The 20052-nt window shown below is 42.1% G+C and overlaps 1 protein-coding gene across 5 annotated transcripts in view; it reads right to left on the minus strand.

Annotated features, from left to right (window-relative positions):
* The window catches only part of ABCC3 (ATP binding cassette subfamily C member 3), a 165837-nt gene that overhangs the window by 95451 nt on the left and 50334 nt on the right, over window positions 1–20052 (minus strand). For all 5 annotated transcript variants that reach the window (XR_004540886.1, XR_004540887.1, XM_033961078.1 and 2 more), the window contains exons 5-9: window positions 18387–18512; window positions 14828–14889; window positions 10291–10422; window positions 4846–5064; window positions 153–330 (exon numbers count right to left, since the gene is read on the minus strand). Coding sequence is in view for 3 of the 5 variants with exons in the window: in XM_033961078.1 (XP_033816969.1) it covers window positions 153–330; window positions 4846–5064; window positions 10291–10422; window positions 14828–14889; window positions 18387–18512 (717 nt within the window). In the remaining 2 variants the exon portion in view is untranslated. The remainder of the gene's footprint in view (window positions 1–152; window positions 331–4845; window positions 5065–10290; window positions 10423–14827; window positions 14890–18386; window positions 18513–20052) is intronic.

A 20052-nucleotide genomic window follows, 5' to 3' on the forward strand; every position in this document is an offset into this window, starting at 1 on the left:
GTAAAGTAAAAAGATCCAGACAAACAGTAGAGATGGGATGTACAGGTAAGGTAACCTGAGCCTCTTATCCCTGGCTTGCTAAGAAAAGGAAGAAAGATAGAAAAGAAAATACTTAAAAAGTTTGAGTGTCCTCATCTCTATTCAATTCTTACCTTTCTGTATATCACACCAGTGATTGCTGTTCGTAACCTCATTCCAGTCACAAAGACATATTGAAAATGCTGATGCAATAACAGGGTTTGAAGTAAAGCGCAGAGGAACATGAGCACTGCAATCAGATATCCCCACCAGGAGGGAGCATTCTCGGTCTTAACGAATACAATTAATAAGCTGTAATAACAGGAATAAAAAGAGAGAAATTAGAGACAAGGTAGAGCCCAGCCCTTCTCTCTTGCATTGTACAGATTGTCTCCTGACCTTTCAGTACAGACATTAAACAAAACACCGACTACCTGAACTGGGCTATTAAAGTAGACAGTGATAAAAAAGGAATAGAAAAAGAAACATTGCTAACTGAATAATCACTGTTAAGTGACTATCTGGTACACTTGTATACGGAGAGATAGGTAGGAGCGGGAACAGGAAAAATCACTGCCGGTTTACCATGGGAATGGGAACAAGGCTTTTGTTGCCCCAAGGGAGCAGCAGCCTTGCTCCCATGACTAAAAAAAAATTGCACCCAGGTCAGACTAGGCATCTCCTTTCCAACTCCCCTCACACCTATTATACCTGAGGAGCCAGCCATACCACAATGAAGAATCTTCATAGGCCTGCTCCGAGGCCTTCTTTCTGCTAAGTCCCTCCCTAATGTAACTTCCTTCAGGTAAAATAGGTGCGAGGGGTGCTGAGAAGGAGAGGCTGACCTTTGGAGGGGGGGTTGCTGCTGCTTCTGTACCCACAGGAGGAGACTGCTGGAATTGTAGGGGGATTCTGCTGCTATGATCCATGTGTGTATGTATGTGTGGGTGGGTGGGGGAGGGGGTGCTGACCTGCTGGCTGGTTGGTTCCAGAGCTTAAGGAACCTATGGATGGGGGGAGGGAATACTGGCTGGCTTCAGAGCTGAAGCTGAAGTGAAGGGCAATGCTGGATCTGATCTGGGGCTGGTGAGGACAGAAGTGCTAGATCCATATGGGTTGGAGCTGGTGCTAGAGGGAAGGGAGATAGGTGCTTGACCCATTGGAGAGGGGTTGGAGGGAAGGGAGAGAGGTGCTGGATCCTTGGGGAGTGTTGAGAGAAGGAAGGGAGGTACTGGACCAAAGTAGAGGTTGGAGGGAAGGGAGAGAGGTGTTCAATCCATGGGAGAAGTGCTGAGGGAAGGGAGAGAGGTGCTGGATCTGCAGGGAGAAGAGAGAAGGGAAGGGAAAGAGAGATGAAGGAAGAGGGTGTGAAATATTTAACACAGCAGAGTAAGGGAGAGAAGAAAGAGAGGGCGAGAGACACATTGTTGTAAGGGAGTCAGAGAGGGGAGAAGCTGGACACAGGGAGATATACAAAAAGAGGGGAGATGGTAGGCATGGATGGGAGCATAGGACAGGGTATATATATATGTTGTACTTTTAATAAATTGATTGGATTGTTCTCATTGTTGGTTGATTGTGTCCCTTCCCCACTTCTACTTTTGTCTACATTTTACAAGTGGGGTTGTTTTTTCCTTTTTTTGTGGGATACAGCCTACTGATAGACACCTAGATCGAGGCTAGAGAATGACATGGGGATAAACTTTGTCTCCTTCCCTGGTCCATCCCTGTGAGCTCAGTCCCCATACCTACCCCATCCCATCTGCACAAGCCTTAAGTAGTTATGGTTTTTATATTGAAATCCTTTCATTAAAGTATAAAAGGAACAATATTCTGTACAGTTGTCATTTTATAAATCATAAATAATGCAGAGCAAGATCAACAAAACCCCTGTCTCCTCTCCCCTCACAAATATCCCCTCCACTATCAAGAAAGCTGAATGAGCCAAATTACTACAGAATGCTATATAGAAAAATCATGCTAACAGAATACTTCAGTCACACATGGCAGGAATAGTGTTAGGGGAGTGCAACTAGGGCAACTACCCCTTGTCAGAGAGAGCCCTAAGCCAGCTGGAAGCTAAAGAAGCATGTCCTGGTAGTGGCCTTTGTGGTCTCCAGTTATATCTAGCACACGCTCTGGCAGGATACACATTTCAAATCTGATACATGCAATTTCATTGAATAACTATCTAATTAGATCCAATAATTAGTTTAACAAGCAATTATTGGTACTAATTAAAATCAATGACAAGTTACATGTGTAAATTTAAGCATGGGATTCATGACAAAATTTTGCACCCGTATCAAAAAAGGGAGTGTGGAAATGGGCAGGTCATGGGCGGGTCAGGATGTTACTTTCATTTAAGTGCGTAATTATAGAATGTAGGCATCCACGCCTAAATTCAGGTGCAGGCATTTGCACCACCTAACTTAAGCACTGTTAATAGAATAGTGCTTTTTCGGCACCAATATTTTTGGGTGACATATAGAGAATTTAGACCTAAATCAGGAGTGTCCAACCTGCGGCCCAAGGGCCGCAAGTGGCCCCGTGAAGTACTTTGTGCAGCCCTGGTTGCGGGTGATGCAGTATTTTCCTCTGCTGCCCCCGGGTGTTTACTGTCTTGCCGGCTCTCTCCTCTCTGTCTTGCTGTAGTGTTTGCGTGGCCCCAGAAATTTTTTTTCGGCCAATGCGGCCCAGGGAAGCCAAAAGGTTGGACACCCCTGACCAAAATGATCCCTTAAAAGCTGTGTAAGTGAATTTAATCATGCAGTTAAAACATTGTGGAAATTGGGGAAAAAAATATTTTGACCTTTTCCATAATTGACTTACCACAGTGAGAATGGAAAGTGGAGGGACGGGGAAGGGGAGAAAAATAATTTAATAACAAACTACTTAGGTTCATAACTGGATAGTTCCAGCAATATTTATATTTATGTATCCACACACCCAGCATCACTGAACAATATTTGTAATGTCGACAAAACCTGAAATACATGATGGGTAAGCACATAAAATCTCAGACCCACACACATGTTGTTTTACTCACATATATGCAGCCCTGTACAATGAAGGAAGCCATGTGCTATCAGGCTGCTAATACCATTATTTACATCAGGGTGCATACATAAGCATGTTACTAATGCTTTATCCCTGACGCAGCGGGTGGATAAATGTGTCCCGCGAAACGAAGGCTTCGTTGGAAGATAGTGAATACAAAGCAACCACTCCGGATTCAAAAAGAGCAAAGTTATAAGATAAGTACTTTGAGAGAAAACATGAAACTTTAAGTCAATTGATGTAGTATTTAACTAGCTGAGAATTTTTTGGCACATAAGCACAAGCACTTTAAGTATTTTCTAAATTTCATGAGTTGAAAGTTGAAACCTCTAAATGAAATGAAATGAAATGTAATGAAAACGATATGGAAATGATCTACAATACTAAAGTAGTATAATTGAAATGAGCTGATAAGCATTTAATAAATGAAGTGAGTTGAACAGCAATGAAGTAGCCATAATGAATTGAGCTAAATAGCACTAAATGAAAATAGTTTACAGCACTGAGGCACTTTGTTGAAATACTTTGGAAAATACTTGAAGCATAAACGCACTTTAAAAAGTTAAAATATCATCTGCTGCCGGTCCTGAGTGTTCAGCTTAATTGTAGTTCTTCTTTAATTTTTAGTATTAGCTAGTTATAAGATTTTTAATAAATTTAATGAAAGTTAAGTTTAATGAAAGTTAAAGAAATTTAATGAAATATTAAAACATTAAAATATTATATATTTAAAAAATGTGATGAATTGTTTAATAGTAGGGTAGATTAAATAAGAAGATACTACTAAGAAAGTAATTAATTTATTAATAAAGTAATTAAGTAATTTAATTGATACTTTAAATAATGGTAGGAAGGACGGGTTCAAGTTGTTATTTGAATGGTTCAGTCTTTTTGTCTTTTTATATTTAACTATTTAATTAACCATTTAGTTCTATGGATTGGGGAAAACTGAAGCCATAAAAATGATTTTAGCACCAAAGATAAATTATATTTTCAGCATAATCCCTATCTCCTTCCCCGATTCCTTTTACAAAAAACAGACACTCTAATTAAGTTTATTTGGCAGGACTCTAACCCTCTTATAGCTGGTGACACAAAGTTATTCAAAGTTAAGTCACAAGAGAATTGTGAAAAACTGAATGCCCTCACCTTCACGTTTTTTCCCTACCCACTCTTCCCTTTTCTTCTTATTAAATGTAACTTTTTCCCCTCCTTCCTTACTATCCTCACAGTCAAGTTTGTCTGGTTTTTGTCATTTATGTCCCACTTAAATATTTTATACATTTTTCTCTTTTTACTCCCTCTTTTAAATTATATTGTTAACCGGCCAGATATTTGTTTTATGGTCGGGATATCAAAAACTAATAAACTTGGAAACTTGAAAAACTTTAGGAGACTGAGTGTGACGTCAGAAAGGAACTGAGGCCAGCGCGAGCAGGAAGTGGAAGATGTTGCTCGCACCAGCAAACATTTCAATGTGGGGGGGAGGGGCACCTAAGCAGTGGGGAAAATTAGGGGGTGCATGGTGTGGTAATGCCGGGTGCCTTCGCCCCAGGTACCTCTTTCCCTCGCTATGCCACTGGCTGGAACCTAACACCTATTTCCCCATAGACACATTGTTTTGTTAGTCACGGTTCGTGAAGATTTTTGTGAACCATACTGCCATGAATAGCGAGAACACACTGCTTTTACATATAGATTTGTAAATGTAGATTCTATAGAAATAATAAATAAAATACACACTTGACAAGAAAACTTTTCAATTACCTTAGCAGCTGTGGGTTGACGAAGGAAAGCAGATCCTGCAGCAGTTTAAATGCAGAACTAATCAAAAAGTATGGACCAAAAGCAGTCAGCAACGCCTTCAGGAAAGAGGGCTCTCTCTGATTTTTCTTATTAGCAATTAACAATTCGGATTCCTCTGGATCTTCAGTGATATGGTTTTGGTTGCTGTGTGATCTTTTGATGTAAGCAACATCTTCCTGACTGCAAAGGAAACAGCAAGTGCAAGATTCAACAATCCAGGTAAATAACGTTAGCCTGTGTAGTTAACGTGTAGTTAAACTCTGGAATTCGTTGCCAGAGAATATGGTGAAATCAGTTACTCGTAGTTTAGCAGGGTTTTAAAAATGGTTTGGATCATTTCCAAAGGCCATTATTGAGATGGCTTGGGGAAATCCACTGCTTATTCCTAAAATAAGCAGCAAAAAAAAAAAAAAAAAAAATCTGTTTTACTACTTGGGATCTAGCTAGTTTCTTGAGACAAGATACTGGGCTTGATGGACATTTGCTATGTTCCAGTATGGCAATTCTTATGTTCTTATCTGTGGGGTTTTGTAAAAATAATAAGAATATAAGAACCAGGTCTAATTTATTAATACTTTATGGACTTTCCTCCCTTATTTCAGCTTTTCTTAGGTTTAAAGAGACCCACTTCTGTGCATTTATATCACAGAGATGTTTCAGTGACTCTATCATATCTCCCCTCTCTTATCTTTCTTCTAAAGTGTACATATAAGTTTGTCTCCCTCAATGTTCCCTCTAAGTGATATGGGGGTCCTCCAAACTGTGTTGCTGCCAGTGTGGGACTGGGGCTTCAATACTGTGTTTTCAATAACTAGGGACAGGTAAGTCTGCTGGAATCCTGCAGAACTGCCTGCTCTTCATTATTGACAATATGATATTGAAACAGCACTCCCACTGGAAGGAATGCAGAAGGAGGACTCCCCATACAATTTATGATATAGGCCACTATAACCCTCTGGACCATAGTAACATAGTAAATGTTGGCATATAAAGACCTGCACAGGAAGGTGCCCAGAGCTGCACCCACCACTTAAGAACATAAGAACATAAGCAGTGCCTCCGCTGGGTCAGACCAGAGGTCCATCGTGCCCAGCAGTCCGCACACGCGGTGGCCCAACAGGTCCCAGGATCTGTGCAGTAATCCTCTATCTATACCCCTCTATCCCCTTTTCCAGCAGGAAATTGTCCAATCCTTTCTTGAACCCCAGTACCGTACTCTGCCCTATTACGTCCTCTGGAAGCGCATTCCAGGTGTCCACCACACTTTATATCTCTTTGAAGATGCAGTCTCCAGAGTTGTGCACAATATCCTAGTTGAGGTCTCACCAGAGACCTATACGGAGGCACTATTTCCTCCTTTTTCCTGCTGGCCATTCTTCTTCCAGCTCACTTTTTGTTTCACCTTTTCTAGCTGGTTAGCCATGTTAAGGTCATCAGGTACGATCACCCCCACGTCCTGCACTCCTTTCATGAACAGAAGTAAATTCATTCAGTACCTCTCCTCTATGTTTTTTGCAGCCCAAATTCATGACCCTGCATTTTTGCTGCCAAATTCTAGACCATTCTTCAAGCATCACTAGATCCCTTCTCATGTTATCCACACCATCCAAGGTTTCTACCCTACTGCAGATTTCAGTATCATCCACAAAGAAGCAAAATATACCAGACAGCCTTTTCGCAATACAGTGTTCCCCCACGAATTTACAGTCCACAAATCGCGGATTCAATCATTCGCGGTCTGCTCCGACCGCCTCTTCCTGTAGTAAGGTCAAGCTACACCAATCAGGAGCTGCGTTTCAAAGCAGCTCCTGATTGGTGTAGCCCAACTTTGCTACAGGAAGAGGCAATCGGAGCAGACCGTGAGTGATTTTCTTCACCCCCCAGCACTCCAGCTGCCCTCTCATGCCTCTCCAGTTGCCCTATCCTGCCTCCTGACAGGCGAAAAACCGCATTTACGTTTTTTTTAAATCCACGGGGGTTCCTGGAATGGAACCCCTGCGAATTTCAGGGGAGTACTGTATTGCTTACAAAAAATACTAAAAAGAACCTGACCAAAAGCTGAACCCTGCAGCACACCACGGGTTAACATCTTTTTTCTTAAAGTGAGCTTCATTTACTACTACCCATTATTGCCAAAAGGGCTATAGATCTTTTCCAGCCTCTCGCTTTAGCAGCTAGGGGGACACTCGATGATGTTACAGGGAAATACTTTTAAAACCAATAGGAGGAAAAATTTTTTTTCACTCAGAGAATAGTTAAGCACTAGAAATGTGTTGCCAGAGGATGTGGTAAGAGTGGATAGCGTAGCTGGTTTTAAGAAAGGTTTGGACAAGTTCCTGGAGGAAAAGTCCATAGTCTGTTATTGAGAAAGACATGGGGGAAGCCACTGCTTGCCCTGGATCGGTAGCATGGAATGTTTCTGCTCTTTGGGATTCTAGAATCTTGTTACTCTTTGTAGATTCTGCATGGAATGTTGCTACTATTTGGGGTTCCGGAATCTTGCTTACTCTGAGATAATGGAATGTTGCTACTCCTTGGGTTTTGGCCAGGTACTAGTGACCTGCATTGGCCACCGTGAGAATGGGCTACTGGGCTTGATGGACCATTGGTCTGACCCAGTAAGGCTATTCTTATGTTCTTATGTTGCGTAAGTTTCATCGAGACAGCCCAGACATCAAGAATATGTCTACACTTCTTCCTCCATATTCGCGGTTTCAGCATTCGCAGTTTCGATTATTTGTGGTTTTTAGCTTGCTGGCTCCTCCTCCCCCCCCCCCCCCAATTACATCACTTTGCATAGAGAAATCGCTGATTCCAAGCGTTTACAGAGAAAATCGCTGATTCCCAGCATTTTCTTCACCATGTTTTGCCTCTCCTTCAGAAACAGGTCAGATCTCCCACCATGTTATTCACGGTTTTCATCACATTCACGATGGTTTTTAATAGAAAACAGTGAATAACATATGAAAAAGTTATTTGCAGTTTTTCTGTATTCACGGGTCTGTTAATCCCCTATCACAGCAAATACGGAGGGAGAAGTGTAATTGAAATGGGATAAATACAAGGATACATTCCATATAGTCTCTTCTCCTTGGACCAAAATCTCTTTATTGCTGAATACTCCCACCATAAACAATCAAAGCAGCCCACCTCCTGACAGCCCCTCTAGCACCGTTCCCTCTAAACTGAGCGGGAGTTCACCACATACAGTCCTGCCAATTTGGGGGTGCTGTTTTCACTATCATATTTTTCAACAGTGAGGGATGGACAAACTATGCATGACTCCAGAGAACCTGCTTTTCCCTAACAATTGAAGCAGCATCCCCTACTGGCAGCAATACAGTTGGAGGACTCCTGCTCAGCTTAGAGCAGGGGTGTCAAAGTCCCTCCTCAAGGGCCGCAATCCAGTCAGGTTTTCAGAATTTCCCCAATGAATATGCATGAGATCTATTAGCATACAATGAAAGCAGTGCATGCAAATAGATCTCATGTATATTCATTGGGGAAATCCTGAAAACCCGACTGGATTGCGGCCCTTGAGGAGGAACTTTGACACCCCTGGCTTAGAGGGAACAGTGCCCTCCAGTGGTGTAGTGAGGGTGGGAGGTGCCCCCCTCTGCCCTCTTCTCTGCCTTCTTGCTCCTTCCCCACCCCACTCCCTGCAGCACGCACACCCCTTCCATTCACCCCGTACCTCTTCAATTTCACCAGCACGAGCAGTATTTCCAACCTGCTGCCCACATTGGTCTCAGCTCTCCCTATGACGTCACTTCCTGGTCCCGCGACTAGGAAGTGACTTCAGAGAAAGAACCGAGGCCGGCATAAGCAGCTGGTTGAGGTGCAGCTCATGCTGGCAAAGAGAGGCATAGAGGAAGGGAAGGCACAAGCGTGATGGGGAAGGACCGGGAGGTCATGAGAAGGAGAGAGGCCAGTGCCCCTACAGACAGCGCCCGGGGTGGTCTGCCCCTTGCCCCCCTTACTACACCACTGGTACCCTCTAGTATCATCATCCCATTTATGCAATATTTGTGGTGTAATGTACAGCCTCATAAGTAATTTCACTTGGGTATTTACTTTTGACAGTGATATCAAGCATTTAAAGCTATTCTGCTGCCCCTCAATATCTCTCCTCTCTTCTCTCTCCTTATACACCTCCTAGATAACTCCGCTCCTCAGATAAGCCGTTCTTAGTGTTACCCTTCTCCTCCACTGCCAAGTCCAGACTTCGTTCCTTTCATCTAGCTGCCCCCTATGCCTGGAATAAATTACCTGAGTTTGTCCACCGAGCCCCTTCCCTTGTCTAAAAGCAGACTGAAAATCTGCCTTTTTGATGTAGCCTTCAATCCTTAACCCTACTCCTCTGCCCAATAACTCAGCCAGCTGATTAACCATTCCCTTTAACTGTATCCATGACATCCTGTGGGTCTTGTCTATTTGTTTAGATTGTAAGCTCTTTCGAGCAGGGACTATTTTCTTCTTCTTTGTGACTCTATACAGCACTACGTGCGTCAGGTAGCGTTGTAGAAATAATTAATAGTAGTAGTCATGGTAGAGTCTTAAACTTCTTTCAAAAAGGTAGCAATCCCTAACTGACCTAATTTTCCCTCCCATCCCTCTATATATCTGTATCTCACCAGGACCATATCCCAGTTCACACAGAGCTTTTTACACCCTGGAGATTAGCTTCATATTGCTTCTACTGTGTTCTCTAGTAGATAAACATCTTATCTGAAAGTCCTGAAGCAAATAGAACATTACTCTAACTTTTGCACTTATATTCATGTGATCCCTGAAGGAGAACAACTTAGCATAAGATAAGTAGCCAATTTCTCTAATCTGACCCACTCTCCCAGAATCCATTTCCTGCATAAATTGCATTGCAGAGATTGGTGCATATTCAGTGCTGGGCATGGCCTGGCATTGAATATGTGGGCTTAAATCTACCTGTAGCTGTCAGTGACCTGTAGCTGTAGCTGTCAGTGATCTTCGGGAACTGCAAGGCTGAAGATTCTCTCCTCTCCCTGAAGCAGCTGCTTTTCTGTGCGGATGCTTCCTTCCTGTGTGGTGGCTTCATTTCTTTTCAATCACTCACCACATGGAAAAACTATCGAGCTAATATTTAGACTGTGGCCGTCACACAGTCTGTGGCTGACGGCCACAGTCTAAATATTAGCTCGATAGTTTTTCCATGTGGTGAGTGATTGAAAAGAAATGAAGCCACCACACAGAAGGAAGCATCCGCACAGAAAAGCAGCTGCTTCAGGGGAGAGGAGAGAATCTTCAGCCTTGCAGTTCCCGAAGATCTATGAGTAATCTTTGAGAATCCGGTAGACAAGGTCATTGGATGCAGAGTTTACCCATCAATAGCACCGGAGTTCAGAGGGTTGTAGCAGATTAAACACTCACCTCTTACACCTGGACTTTTCTTTCTCCCACTCTTTGAGAAGACTGTTGGTAACAACTTTGGAGGTATCATCTTCATTTAGTGACCACAAGTCTTTACTTTCAAGGGGCCTCTTATAACCAAGAATTGCCATGCTGATGGAAACAGTATGAATAATAGTCAAGGAACACAAAGAATACGAGTCAGAGGGCTAGATATGACAGAGAAAACACAGATCAAGGGTTAAGGGCTACTCAAAGAGTAATTAAAAGCGCTAAGGTAGGGGAGTAAAAACCACAAAGGGAGTGAAACTCGCCAAAGAACAAGATACCAGTATAGGGTAGGAGATAAACTCCAAAAGATACCCAAGCAATGTGCTATGTCCTTTGACTGGTTCAAAGTTAGATGAGGATGAGTAGGTATATGATAGCTTTTATTTGTGCAAATATTTGAGGCTTATGCTGGTTGAACAATATAAGTAACTAAAACTGGAAAACAATAAGGATTAAGAAGAGAGAACCTTGGAACTGATTAAGCATTTCTTATTGGATCATGAATATAAGGAACAACTGGCCTGGTCAAGTCTACGGATTACAACTCAAGGAGATATTGGGACTTTAATTGATTCATCATCAAGTTAAGTGAGCTTTATTGGATCTGAATGGCTTCAATACTTAACATCATTAAGAGTCTTGAAGACTGATTGATGGACTCGATTTAAAAGCTTTAGATAGTACCTGTAGCTTTTCCCAGCCTATGATTTTGCCATTAATAGCACTTTGTATTACTTGTTATTGTAGATTTTAAATGTAGATGAAATAAATTTTGTTAGTTTTTAGGATATGAATTGAATTAAAGAAATTAATAAATTAAACATTTAGTTAATTTTATGTTTTGGTATTCTTGGTATAGCAAATATGTATATATACATTATGCATGTATGCAGTGGAGTAGTGAGGGTGAGAGGCCAGGGGCAGTGTCACCCCTCCCCACCTTCTTCTCCATCCCCTGATCCTTACCCCCCCCTTACCGACTTTTAAACTTCCCCAGCGGGAGCAGCATCACCAACTTACTGCCTGCGTCGGCACTAGCTCTCTCACTGATGTCACTTTCTAGGCGCAGGACCCGGATGGGATGTCAGATGGAGAGCCAATGCTGGCTTGAGCAGCGGATTGGAGCTGATGCTCACGCCAGTGAAGAGATAGAGGTAATGGTGGGAGGAAAGTGGATGTGTGCATGTGCAGGGGGGAGTGGGAAGGATCAGGGGGTTGGAAAGGAGGAGGGGTGCCGACACCCTTACCAAGATGGTGCCCGGGGCATGTGCATATATGTAATAATAATGTCAAATGTGGGTAATTCAAAATAACTGCTTTCTGGATATATGCAGTCCCACTGATGCAGTGTTACAATAAAAAAAAAAATGGTGCTAAAGCTTGTGAATGCTCTGGGCATTTTCACCCCTAAAACACTATGGTGGCAGTTCTATTAAGTGGTGTCTAATGTTGGTGCATTTAGCGCCAATTCTATGACGGCTTCAGAATGCAGTGTTCCCCTGCGTAATTTGCGGTTCTACGAATCACAGACTCGCTCATTCACGGTCTGCTCCGACACCTCTTCCTGTAGTAAAGTCGGGCTACACCAATCAAGAGCTGCGTGTCAAAGCAGCTCCTGACTGGTGTAGCCTGACTTTACTGCAGGAAGAGGCGGTCGGAGCAGGCCACGAGCGATTCTGTTCACCCGCCGGCGCTCCAGCTGCCCTCTCCTGCCTTTTGACAGGCGGAAAAAGCTGCATTTGCGGTTTTTCGATATTCACGGGGGTTCCTGGAACGGAACCCCCGTGAATTTCAGGGGGGTACTGTACATTTAAGCAGGTATAGTATAGTAGGGAAATTCACTTTGGTGCACTTAATGATAGGTGCAATCCCTTATGTCACGGCAGGTATTAAGTTGGTATGCCTAAATGAGCCTTGCAATATGTACCACTGATAGTATTCTAAAAGTTGCATGCACCAATAGCGAGATGCCCACGACACGCCTATACGTCTCCCACATTAACACCCCTTGAACAGCTGCACACTAAGTTCTGGATTCTATATATGGTGCCCACAGTTGTTGGGTGTAGTTCTGACATGCACGCACAAATAAATTGGATAATGAGCTCTGAACCATCAGTAATTGGGTACTAACAACCAATTATTGATATTAATTGGCAGGCATTAAATCTGGACGCATGCTATTCAATAAGGCACGGCACCTAACTCCCATGGCATATATCTCAAAAGGGGACGTAGCCATAGATGTGTCAGGACATTCCAAAAAGTTGCATGTGGAATTACAGAATACTGCCTAATTGTGTCTAACTTGGGTGCTGGAGTTAAAGATAAGTTTGCATATAATTCATTATATATTTAATATAATAATAATAATAATAACTTTATTTTTGTATACCGCAATACCACAAACAGTTCAGAGCGGTTTACAATGCAAGAGACTGTACATATACAGCGAAGATACAATGCAAGAGAATGTACAGCGAAGATACAATGCAAGAATGTACAATGCAGTTGTGGGCAGTTTACAATGTAAGAGACTGTACGTATACAGCGAAGATACAATGCATGAGAAGTACAGTGCAGTTGAGAGCAGTTGACAATGCAAGAGATTGTACATGTACAGCGAGGATACAATGTAAGAGAATTTACAATGCAGTTGAGAGCAGACAATTAATATAACAACATTAAAATAAGTTATTTGATAAAATACGAGTGAGAGCCGATGAGGAAGTGTAGCGGCTAATAAAACTCTATAAATCCTGTGTCCTGTACACAATAGAGTGCCACTTCTGATGGCACCCCTCGTTACTAAAGAAATAAGCTTGATCGTATGAAGAACGAGATATATTGTACATCTATGACAAGATTTATTGGTAAAAGAAACTGATTGGTCTGTCTTTGAATCTGATGTGAATCTAACTTGGGTGCTGGCATTAAAACCTAGTTTTAACAGTGCCCACAGTTAGGGCGAAGGATCCACATTAAATACTAGACTATATAAGGCATGCGCCCCTCTACAGAAGACTGCTTAGTTCTGAGTTTTTTTGGCACCTAAGTTTTGGTGTCATTTACTGAATTCCCTCCTATGCGTCTTAGGCACACTCCTTCTGATATTCAACGGCGTTTAACTAGCCAGAACAGTTAAATAGAGTTTCGCTGGCTAACTACTAATATTCAATAAGTGATAGCTGGTTATCTCCACTGAATGTTCACAGTTAACACCTAGCCGTGAATATTCAACACTGATTGACTATGTTTGGTGGGCAAATCAGACTGCATAAATAGTTGTTCTATCTTTGCCCACTATTAAAAAATCTTACTTTTAATCTTTAAAACTCTATCCTCAAATGAGCCTCAATATATTAATAAATTACTCATTCCACATAGGATATCTCGTTCCCTTAGGTCCATTAGCCAAAAACTTTTAGTAGTTCCCTCACTGAAAATTATTGGAACCCGTCATCATGACATTTTTTCTGTAATGGCTCCACAATTATGGAACGCCCTAACCCAGTATCTTAGAGATGAAAATGACCTAAACCATTTTAAAGGCAAACTGAAGAGCTTTCTTTTTAAAGACGCTTTTAATTTATAAATATATTTAATGTTTACTTTTTTTTTTCTCTCTCTCTTTTCTCTCTAAAGGAAAAGAACAAAAAAAAAACAAAAACCCAACTTTTTACTCCCCCTTTTTCCTACTGTTTTTACCATTTATGTCCTCTCCTTTACCTAATAATAATAATTGTAGTTTAGCCCTTCTTCTCCCTATGTATCTGTACGTTTGTATGTCAGTCTGTTTAACCCATATTATTTACTGATTACATTGATGTAAATTATATTTTACTTATTTTAATTTGTACATCACTTAGTAAAATTTAATAAGCGATTCATTAAGTTAAAAATAAACTTGAACTTAAACTTGAACTATTAACTTTATCAGCCAGCGCTGTTAAGTTAGAGCTGGCCACACACACACACCCCTGGATATTCAGTGCCAGTCGTTGAAAACAGCCCTGCATTGACTATACAGGCCGAGTGCTGGCATCATGTTGCCAGCGCCTGCTCAAAATTGCTCAGACAGTTTCTAGAATATCCTGTAGCACAGGGGTAGGTAATTCCGGTCCTTGAGAGCTGCAGTCAGGTCAGGTTTTCAGGATATCCACAATAAATATGCATAACATAGATCTGCATCTCCAGGAGGCGGTGCATGCAAATTCATCTCATACATATTCATGGTGGATATCCTGAAAACCTGACCTGCCTGTGGCTCTCGAGGACCAGAATTGCTCACCCCTGTTCTAGCACCTTCTGCATGGAGTGACAGCATTTACATGAATAGATGCATCCAGGCTGTAGTGGCATCTCAGTTTAGCACTCCTTATAGAACTGCCTTTCACATCCATGATATTTTAAAGTTTGCTCTCTTTTCAGCAAGACCTTTCAATACATTTCTCCTTCATATCATCCCACAAATACAGAGGTCTGGAACATGAAACTATGTACACACCTTGTAAACCACCAAAATGTTAAGTGGGAGAGGAAGCCTGAAGTAGATTCTGGACATGGATTCTGTAATTAAAAAGAAAGGGTTCTGAAATCCTCTTTTATTCATTTTTTATTTATTTGGATTTAGGTCATGCTTATTCACTGAGTTACATTCAGGGACACTTAGGTATTTTCCATTCCTCAAAGGGCTTACAATCTATGGAGCCAATACAATAAGCTTTGTGCACTGATTAGTTTTCGGTGCACAATTCTGTGCCAAAAGTAAGGTGCCTTCAGACAACAAAATGTAGTGAAAAAAAATTATTTTATATTTTGTGATTAGAATATTTCAGATTTGAAATATGTATCCTGCTAGAGCTGGTATTAGATATAACTGGGGAACGCAAAGCCCAGGCTGTGCTTCTTTAGCTTCCAGCTGGCTTAGGGCTCTCTCTGACCAGGGGGCAGTTGCTCTAGTTGCTCTCCCCTAACACTATTCCTGCCATGTGTGACTGAAGTATTTTGTTAGCTTGATTTTTCTATGTAGAATTCTGTAGTAATTTGGTTTGTTCAGTTTTCACAATAGTGGAGGGGATATTTGTGAAAGGGAGGGGAAACAGGGGTTTTTTGTTGATCCTTGCTCTGTATTATTTGTGTTTATAAAATGACAATTGAACAGAATAGTCTCTTTTTATACTTTAATAAAATAAGTTCAGTATAAAATCATAACTATTTGAGGCTTGTGCAGGTGGGATCTGACAGTTTGCAGGGCAGGGATGGGGGACCGAGCTTGCGGGGATGAGGCAGGGTTGGGGACTGAGCTCACGGGGACGGGGCAGGAATGGGGACTGAGCTCGTGGGGACAGGGCAGGGACGGGGACGAGCTCACAGGGACGGGGTGGGAACAGTGATAAATTTTTTCCCCATGTCATTCTCCAGATGGAATCTCAACAGGGATTTGTATTTGTTTAGCCTTCTAAGCAACACAAAATCAAGAGGACACTCCATGAAACTAAAGACCATAAGACTAAGCACACATCATGGAAAGGTTTAGCTATCTTCCCCCTCACCCCCCATACACACACACAGATCGCATAATTAAGCTGCGGAATCTGTTGCAGGATGATGTAGTCAAGGTGAGCAACATTGCAGGATTCAAAAGAGGGCTGGACAAGTTCCTGGAGCAAAGTCCATAAAAAATTATTGCACAGGAAAAACCTGGGAGAGCCACTGAATGCAAATGCTAAGTACACTCCGATCCTCCTTGATCCATGCTTACCTTGCAGTTGTGTGCTATGGATTTTGCATGCACAATTTGCAGAATCCCGACTAAGTGCAGTTCTAGAATACTAGGCATTTTTGAACACCCATAAAAATGTTCTATCGATTTTAATTTTTAGGTTTAGGGGTTTTATCTGCCAGTGACCCTTTGAGCTGGGAAGAGGGGAACACAGTTAACAAGCAACATTCTTTATTCTATTCTTTCACATCATGTTCCTTTCTGCTCTGTTGTTTTTATGTTTGTACTCCACTTGGATGGATTATGTTTCCTTGAGCAGTTAATCAAATTGAATAAGCTTGAACAGTTGTGCACCTAACTGCTTGTAGTTAGGCGTGAGAATTTACACCAGCCACTGAGCTAGCGTAAGACCTCACACCTACAGTTAGGCACACAGATGCAGTACTAGTATTACACTAGTATTCTATAATGGCAGTTGTGCATGCAAGTGCAAGTGTAAAATCTGTGCTTAGCACACATCACTCCAGTGCCTAATTTAGGCAATTTATACAAAATGACTCCCTTATCCCCAAATTCTTATATATATATATATATATAGAGAGAGAGAGAGAGAGAGAGAGCACCTAAAAAAATCAGCGCCAGTCAAAAGGTTCATAGACAACAACGCAGAAGACAAAGGCGCGCGCCGACAACTGAGCGCAAGACGGAGGCGCGCGCCGAAGAAAATTACTGTTTTTAGGAGCTCCGACGGGAGGTTTTGTTGGGGAGCACCCCCAGTTTACTTAATACAAATCGCGCCGGCGTTGTGGGGGTTTGGGGGGTTTGTAACCCCCCACATTTTACTGTAAACTTAACTTTTTCCCTAAAAACAGGGAAAAAGTGAAGTTTTCAGTAAAATGTGGGGGGGAATACAATCCCCCAAGCCCCCCACAACACCCCCACAACACGGCGCGATCTGTATTAAGTAAAGTGGGGGGTTCCCCCCCCCACACACCCCCGTCAGAGCCCTAAAAACAGTAATTTTCTTCGGCACGCGCCTCCACGCTGCGCTCAATTGTCTGCTCGCACCTTTGTCCCGGTGCGCTTTTGACCTGACACCAGTCAAAATGACACTTAGTGTAATTCTATAGAAGGCACTCGCTATATATAGAATTATACTTGGCACCCATACGCATGACTAACATTCAGGCACACCCATTTAGGCCAATGAAAATCAGGCCTAAATAACTGCGTCTAAGTTGTGCATGGATCGGGCGTATTCTATAACCGTGCACCCAACTTTTAGGAGCACCCATGATCCATCCATGTTCCTCCCCGGCCATGCCCCCTTTTGAGATTCACACACTAGAATTTACATGCATAGAGTTACCAGATGTCTGGGAAAAACTGAACATGTCCTCTTTTTAGAGGTCTGTCCAGGTGCCCGGACAGACTTTCCAAAACCCGGCAGTTTGTCTGGGTTTTGGAAAGCCCTGACAAGCTCCAGCCACATCTGGAGGGCCTCTGAGTATGTGCGGATGACGTCACACACGTCCGTGCATGCACGAGGCTCTCCAGGCGCAGCCTGGAGGTCAGGGAAGAAGAGACAAGGCTTTCTGGGGGCGGGGATGGGGGTGGAATGGGTGGGACTGGAGGCGGAACTGGGCGGGGTTGGAGGCAGAACAGGGCAAAGATGGGGCAGGGCAGGGCGGGGCCATGTGTCCTGGTTTTTCCTTTTCAAAATATGGTAACCCTGCTGAGCTACAACAGCAAACAATTTGACTTCAATGGAGGAAAAAGTCTCAGGCATGAAGAGAGCAGAACATACGGCTCAGCTTCTAGAAATCACCAGCTTAGAAAACCTCCAGAACGCTGAGGGAAAATGAAGGTAATGCAACCGAGTGAGCACACTAACAAGCCCCTTCCTATGGGGAACCCACGTTTCGTGGGATTAAACCACTTCTTTAGAGCAATGGGGTGCACACCAGCACACCATTGCCCTGAAGAAGTGCTTTTATGCCGTAGAAAGGGGCTTGCTAGTGTGCTCTCTTCATGCCTGAGGCTTTTTCCTCCATTGAAGTCAAATTGTTTGTTGTTGTAGCTAGGCAGTGGAGTTGTATAGCTTGAATTTTTGTTCCTCCATTCCTTTTGTTTTTGAATTAACCCTATACATGTACCACTCTATGGAATCCACTTAGAAATTTGTGCATGACTTCTAATTAGTGCAAATTAACGACAATTATTAGGTGTTGGCAAGTATTGGCTAGTAAAATAATTAAGTTGCGTGCAGAACTTGGGTCACCCAATTTAGAATCTGAACCTTAACGCATATGTCCTTAATGCAATCTTATGCTATACTTACGGATCCAGAGGAAGTGGAAGAGAAGAAAGGAGGTCTTTCTACAAAACATGAGAGGATCAGCTCAATGAGAACCAATGCAAAGTAAATATAGAAAGTGGTGAAACGGAACATATCCTTAATATGGCCCTAAAAAAAACAAAAACAGTACAAACATCATTATCAATGACACATTTACAGTGGCAACAAGAATATATTTTAAAAACTGAAAGGTTGAGCACATGGTCTTATGCAGATACCCCCGTATTACTAACACAGAAAATACAAGGACCAAGCACTCATATTGCTTCTGATGTTCATCTGTTTCTTTTTAAAATTTAAAAAATGATAAAAAATGAAGGGGTATATACCTTCCTGAGCCTCTAATACCAGTTTCTGGACACATGGGGAGGGGCCAAGGGATCATGGTTTTGATAAACTGCCTTTTTGTAATACAGCCAAAGCAGTTTACATATTGTGGCAGAGTTGGGTCCAGGTTTTCCCGGACCCTGTGCCCATTCACATAAACAGCCTGTATATACTTACAGGTATAAAAGGGTTTTTTTGTTAGATACACAATGGAGTCTATTACTTCACAGGTTCTGGTAAGGCAAAACCCTTTCTCAGCTCAAGAGCTAGCCCCAGCCAGACCCACACATAGTCTACAATCCTCACTACAACAAGGTTGGCTTACTTTAGAAAGCCATGTACCAAAAGTCTTGCACTGTCAGCGTTTCTAACAGTCCTTGCCAGATTTCTTAACTTCCCAGGGGCTTTTCCTTAGCCCAAGGCTAGGGAAGGGTTCTTTCTTGAATAGTCTCAGAAGAATCCCTCGGCTTCTCAGAGTTCTCAACCCGCAGCTAGAGAAGAGTTCTCTCGTGGTAGTCTCTTCCTCGGGACCTCCTCTCTCAGGGACCTCCCTGAATGATTCCAGTCTGGGGCAGAAGTACTCCTCCCACCAAAATTCAAATTTGTGACCAACTAACTTTCCCACCAAAATTGAAATTGGTGACCAATGGACTTTCCTGCCTCATTCACCTCAAGCCCCAACCAATCAGTTAAGGACCAACTATCTAAAGACAAACTGCAGACCTCACAGCATACCCTGAAGAAAGCCACAGCATGATGGCTGAAATATCAGCTCTACCTGACAAGATGCAGCTAGACCTTGAAACCTTGAACAAGCATAGTAGTGGTAGTTTCTCAGTTCAATTGGAAGATCATTCCAAAGCTTAGTGACCATATACCCAAAAGATTTATCAATTAGGGATTTCAAACAAATATGCATAACTGGTGAATAACCAAGTTTCAGAGACTGCTGAAAGTGAGAAGTAATCCGGATAACTGGAAAGAATAAATAATTCAACAAACCCTCTGGCCCCATACCATACAATAATTTGAATATCAATATCACCATCTTAAAATTAACTTTCTTATCAATCATCAACCAGTACAATTAGTGTAAAAGTGAGGATAACAAATAAATCAAATTATTATTATTCTATATCAATGTGGACAACAATTATAATAGTCTAAATACAAGATACTTAAATATGACTAGTGTAAGCAACAACATCAGCTACCATGGTTTTGAAAAATTGCTAGCACAAAAATCCATAAACAATCATTAGTCAAGCAGAGCTCAAGAGGCTACCACCCATCCCTGAGAGACAGCTGCAAGAAACAGATT

This window comes from Geotrypetes seraphini, chromosome 10, assembly GCF_902459505.1.
Source record: "Geotrypetes seraphini chromosome 10, aGeoSer1.1, whole genome shotgun sequence".
NCBI classification, from domain to species: Eukaryota; Metazoa; Chordata; class Amphibia; order Gymnophiona; family Dermophiidae; genus Geotrypetes; species Geotrypetes seraphini.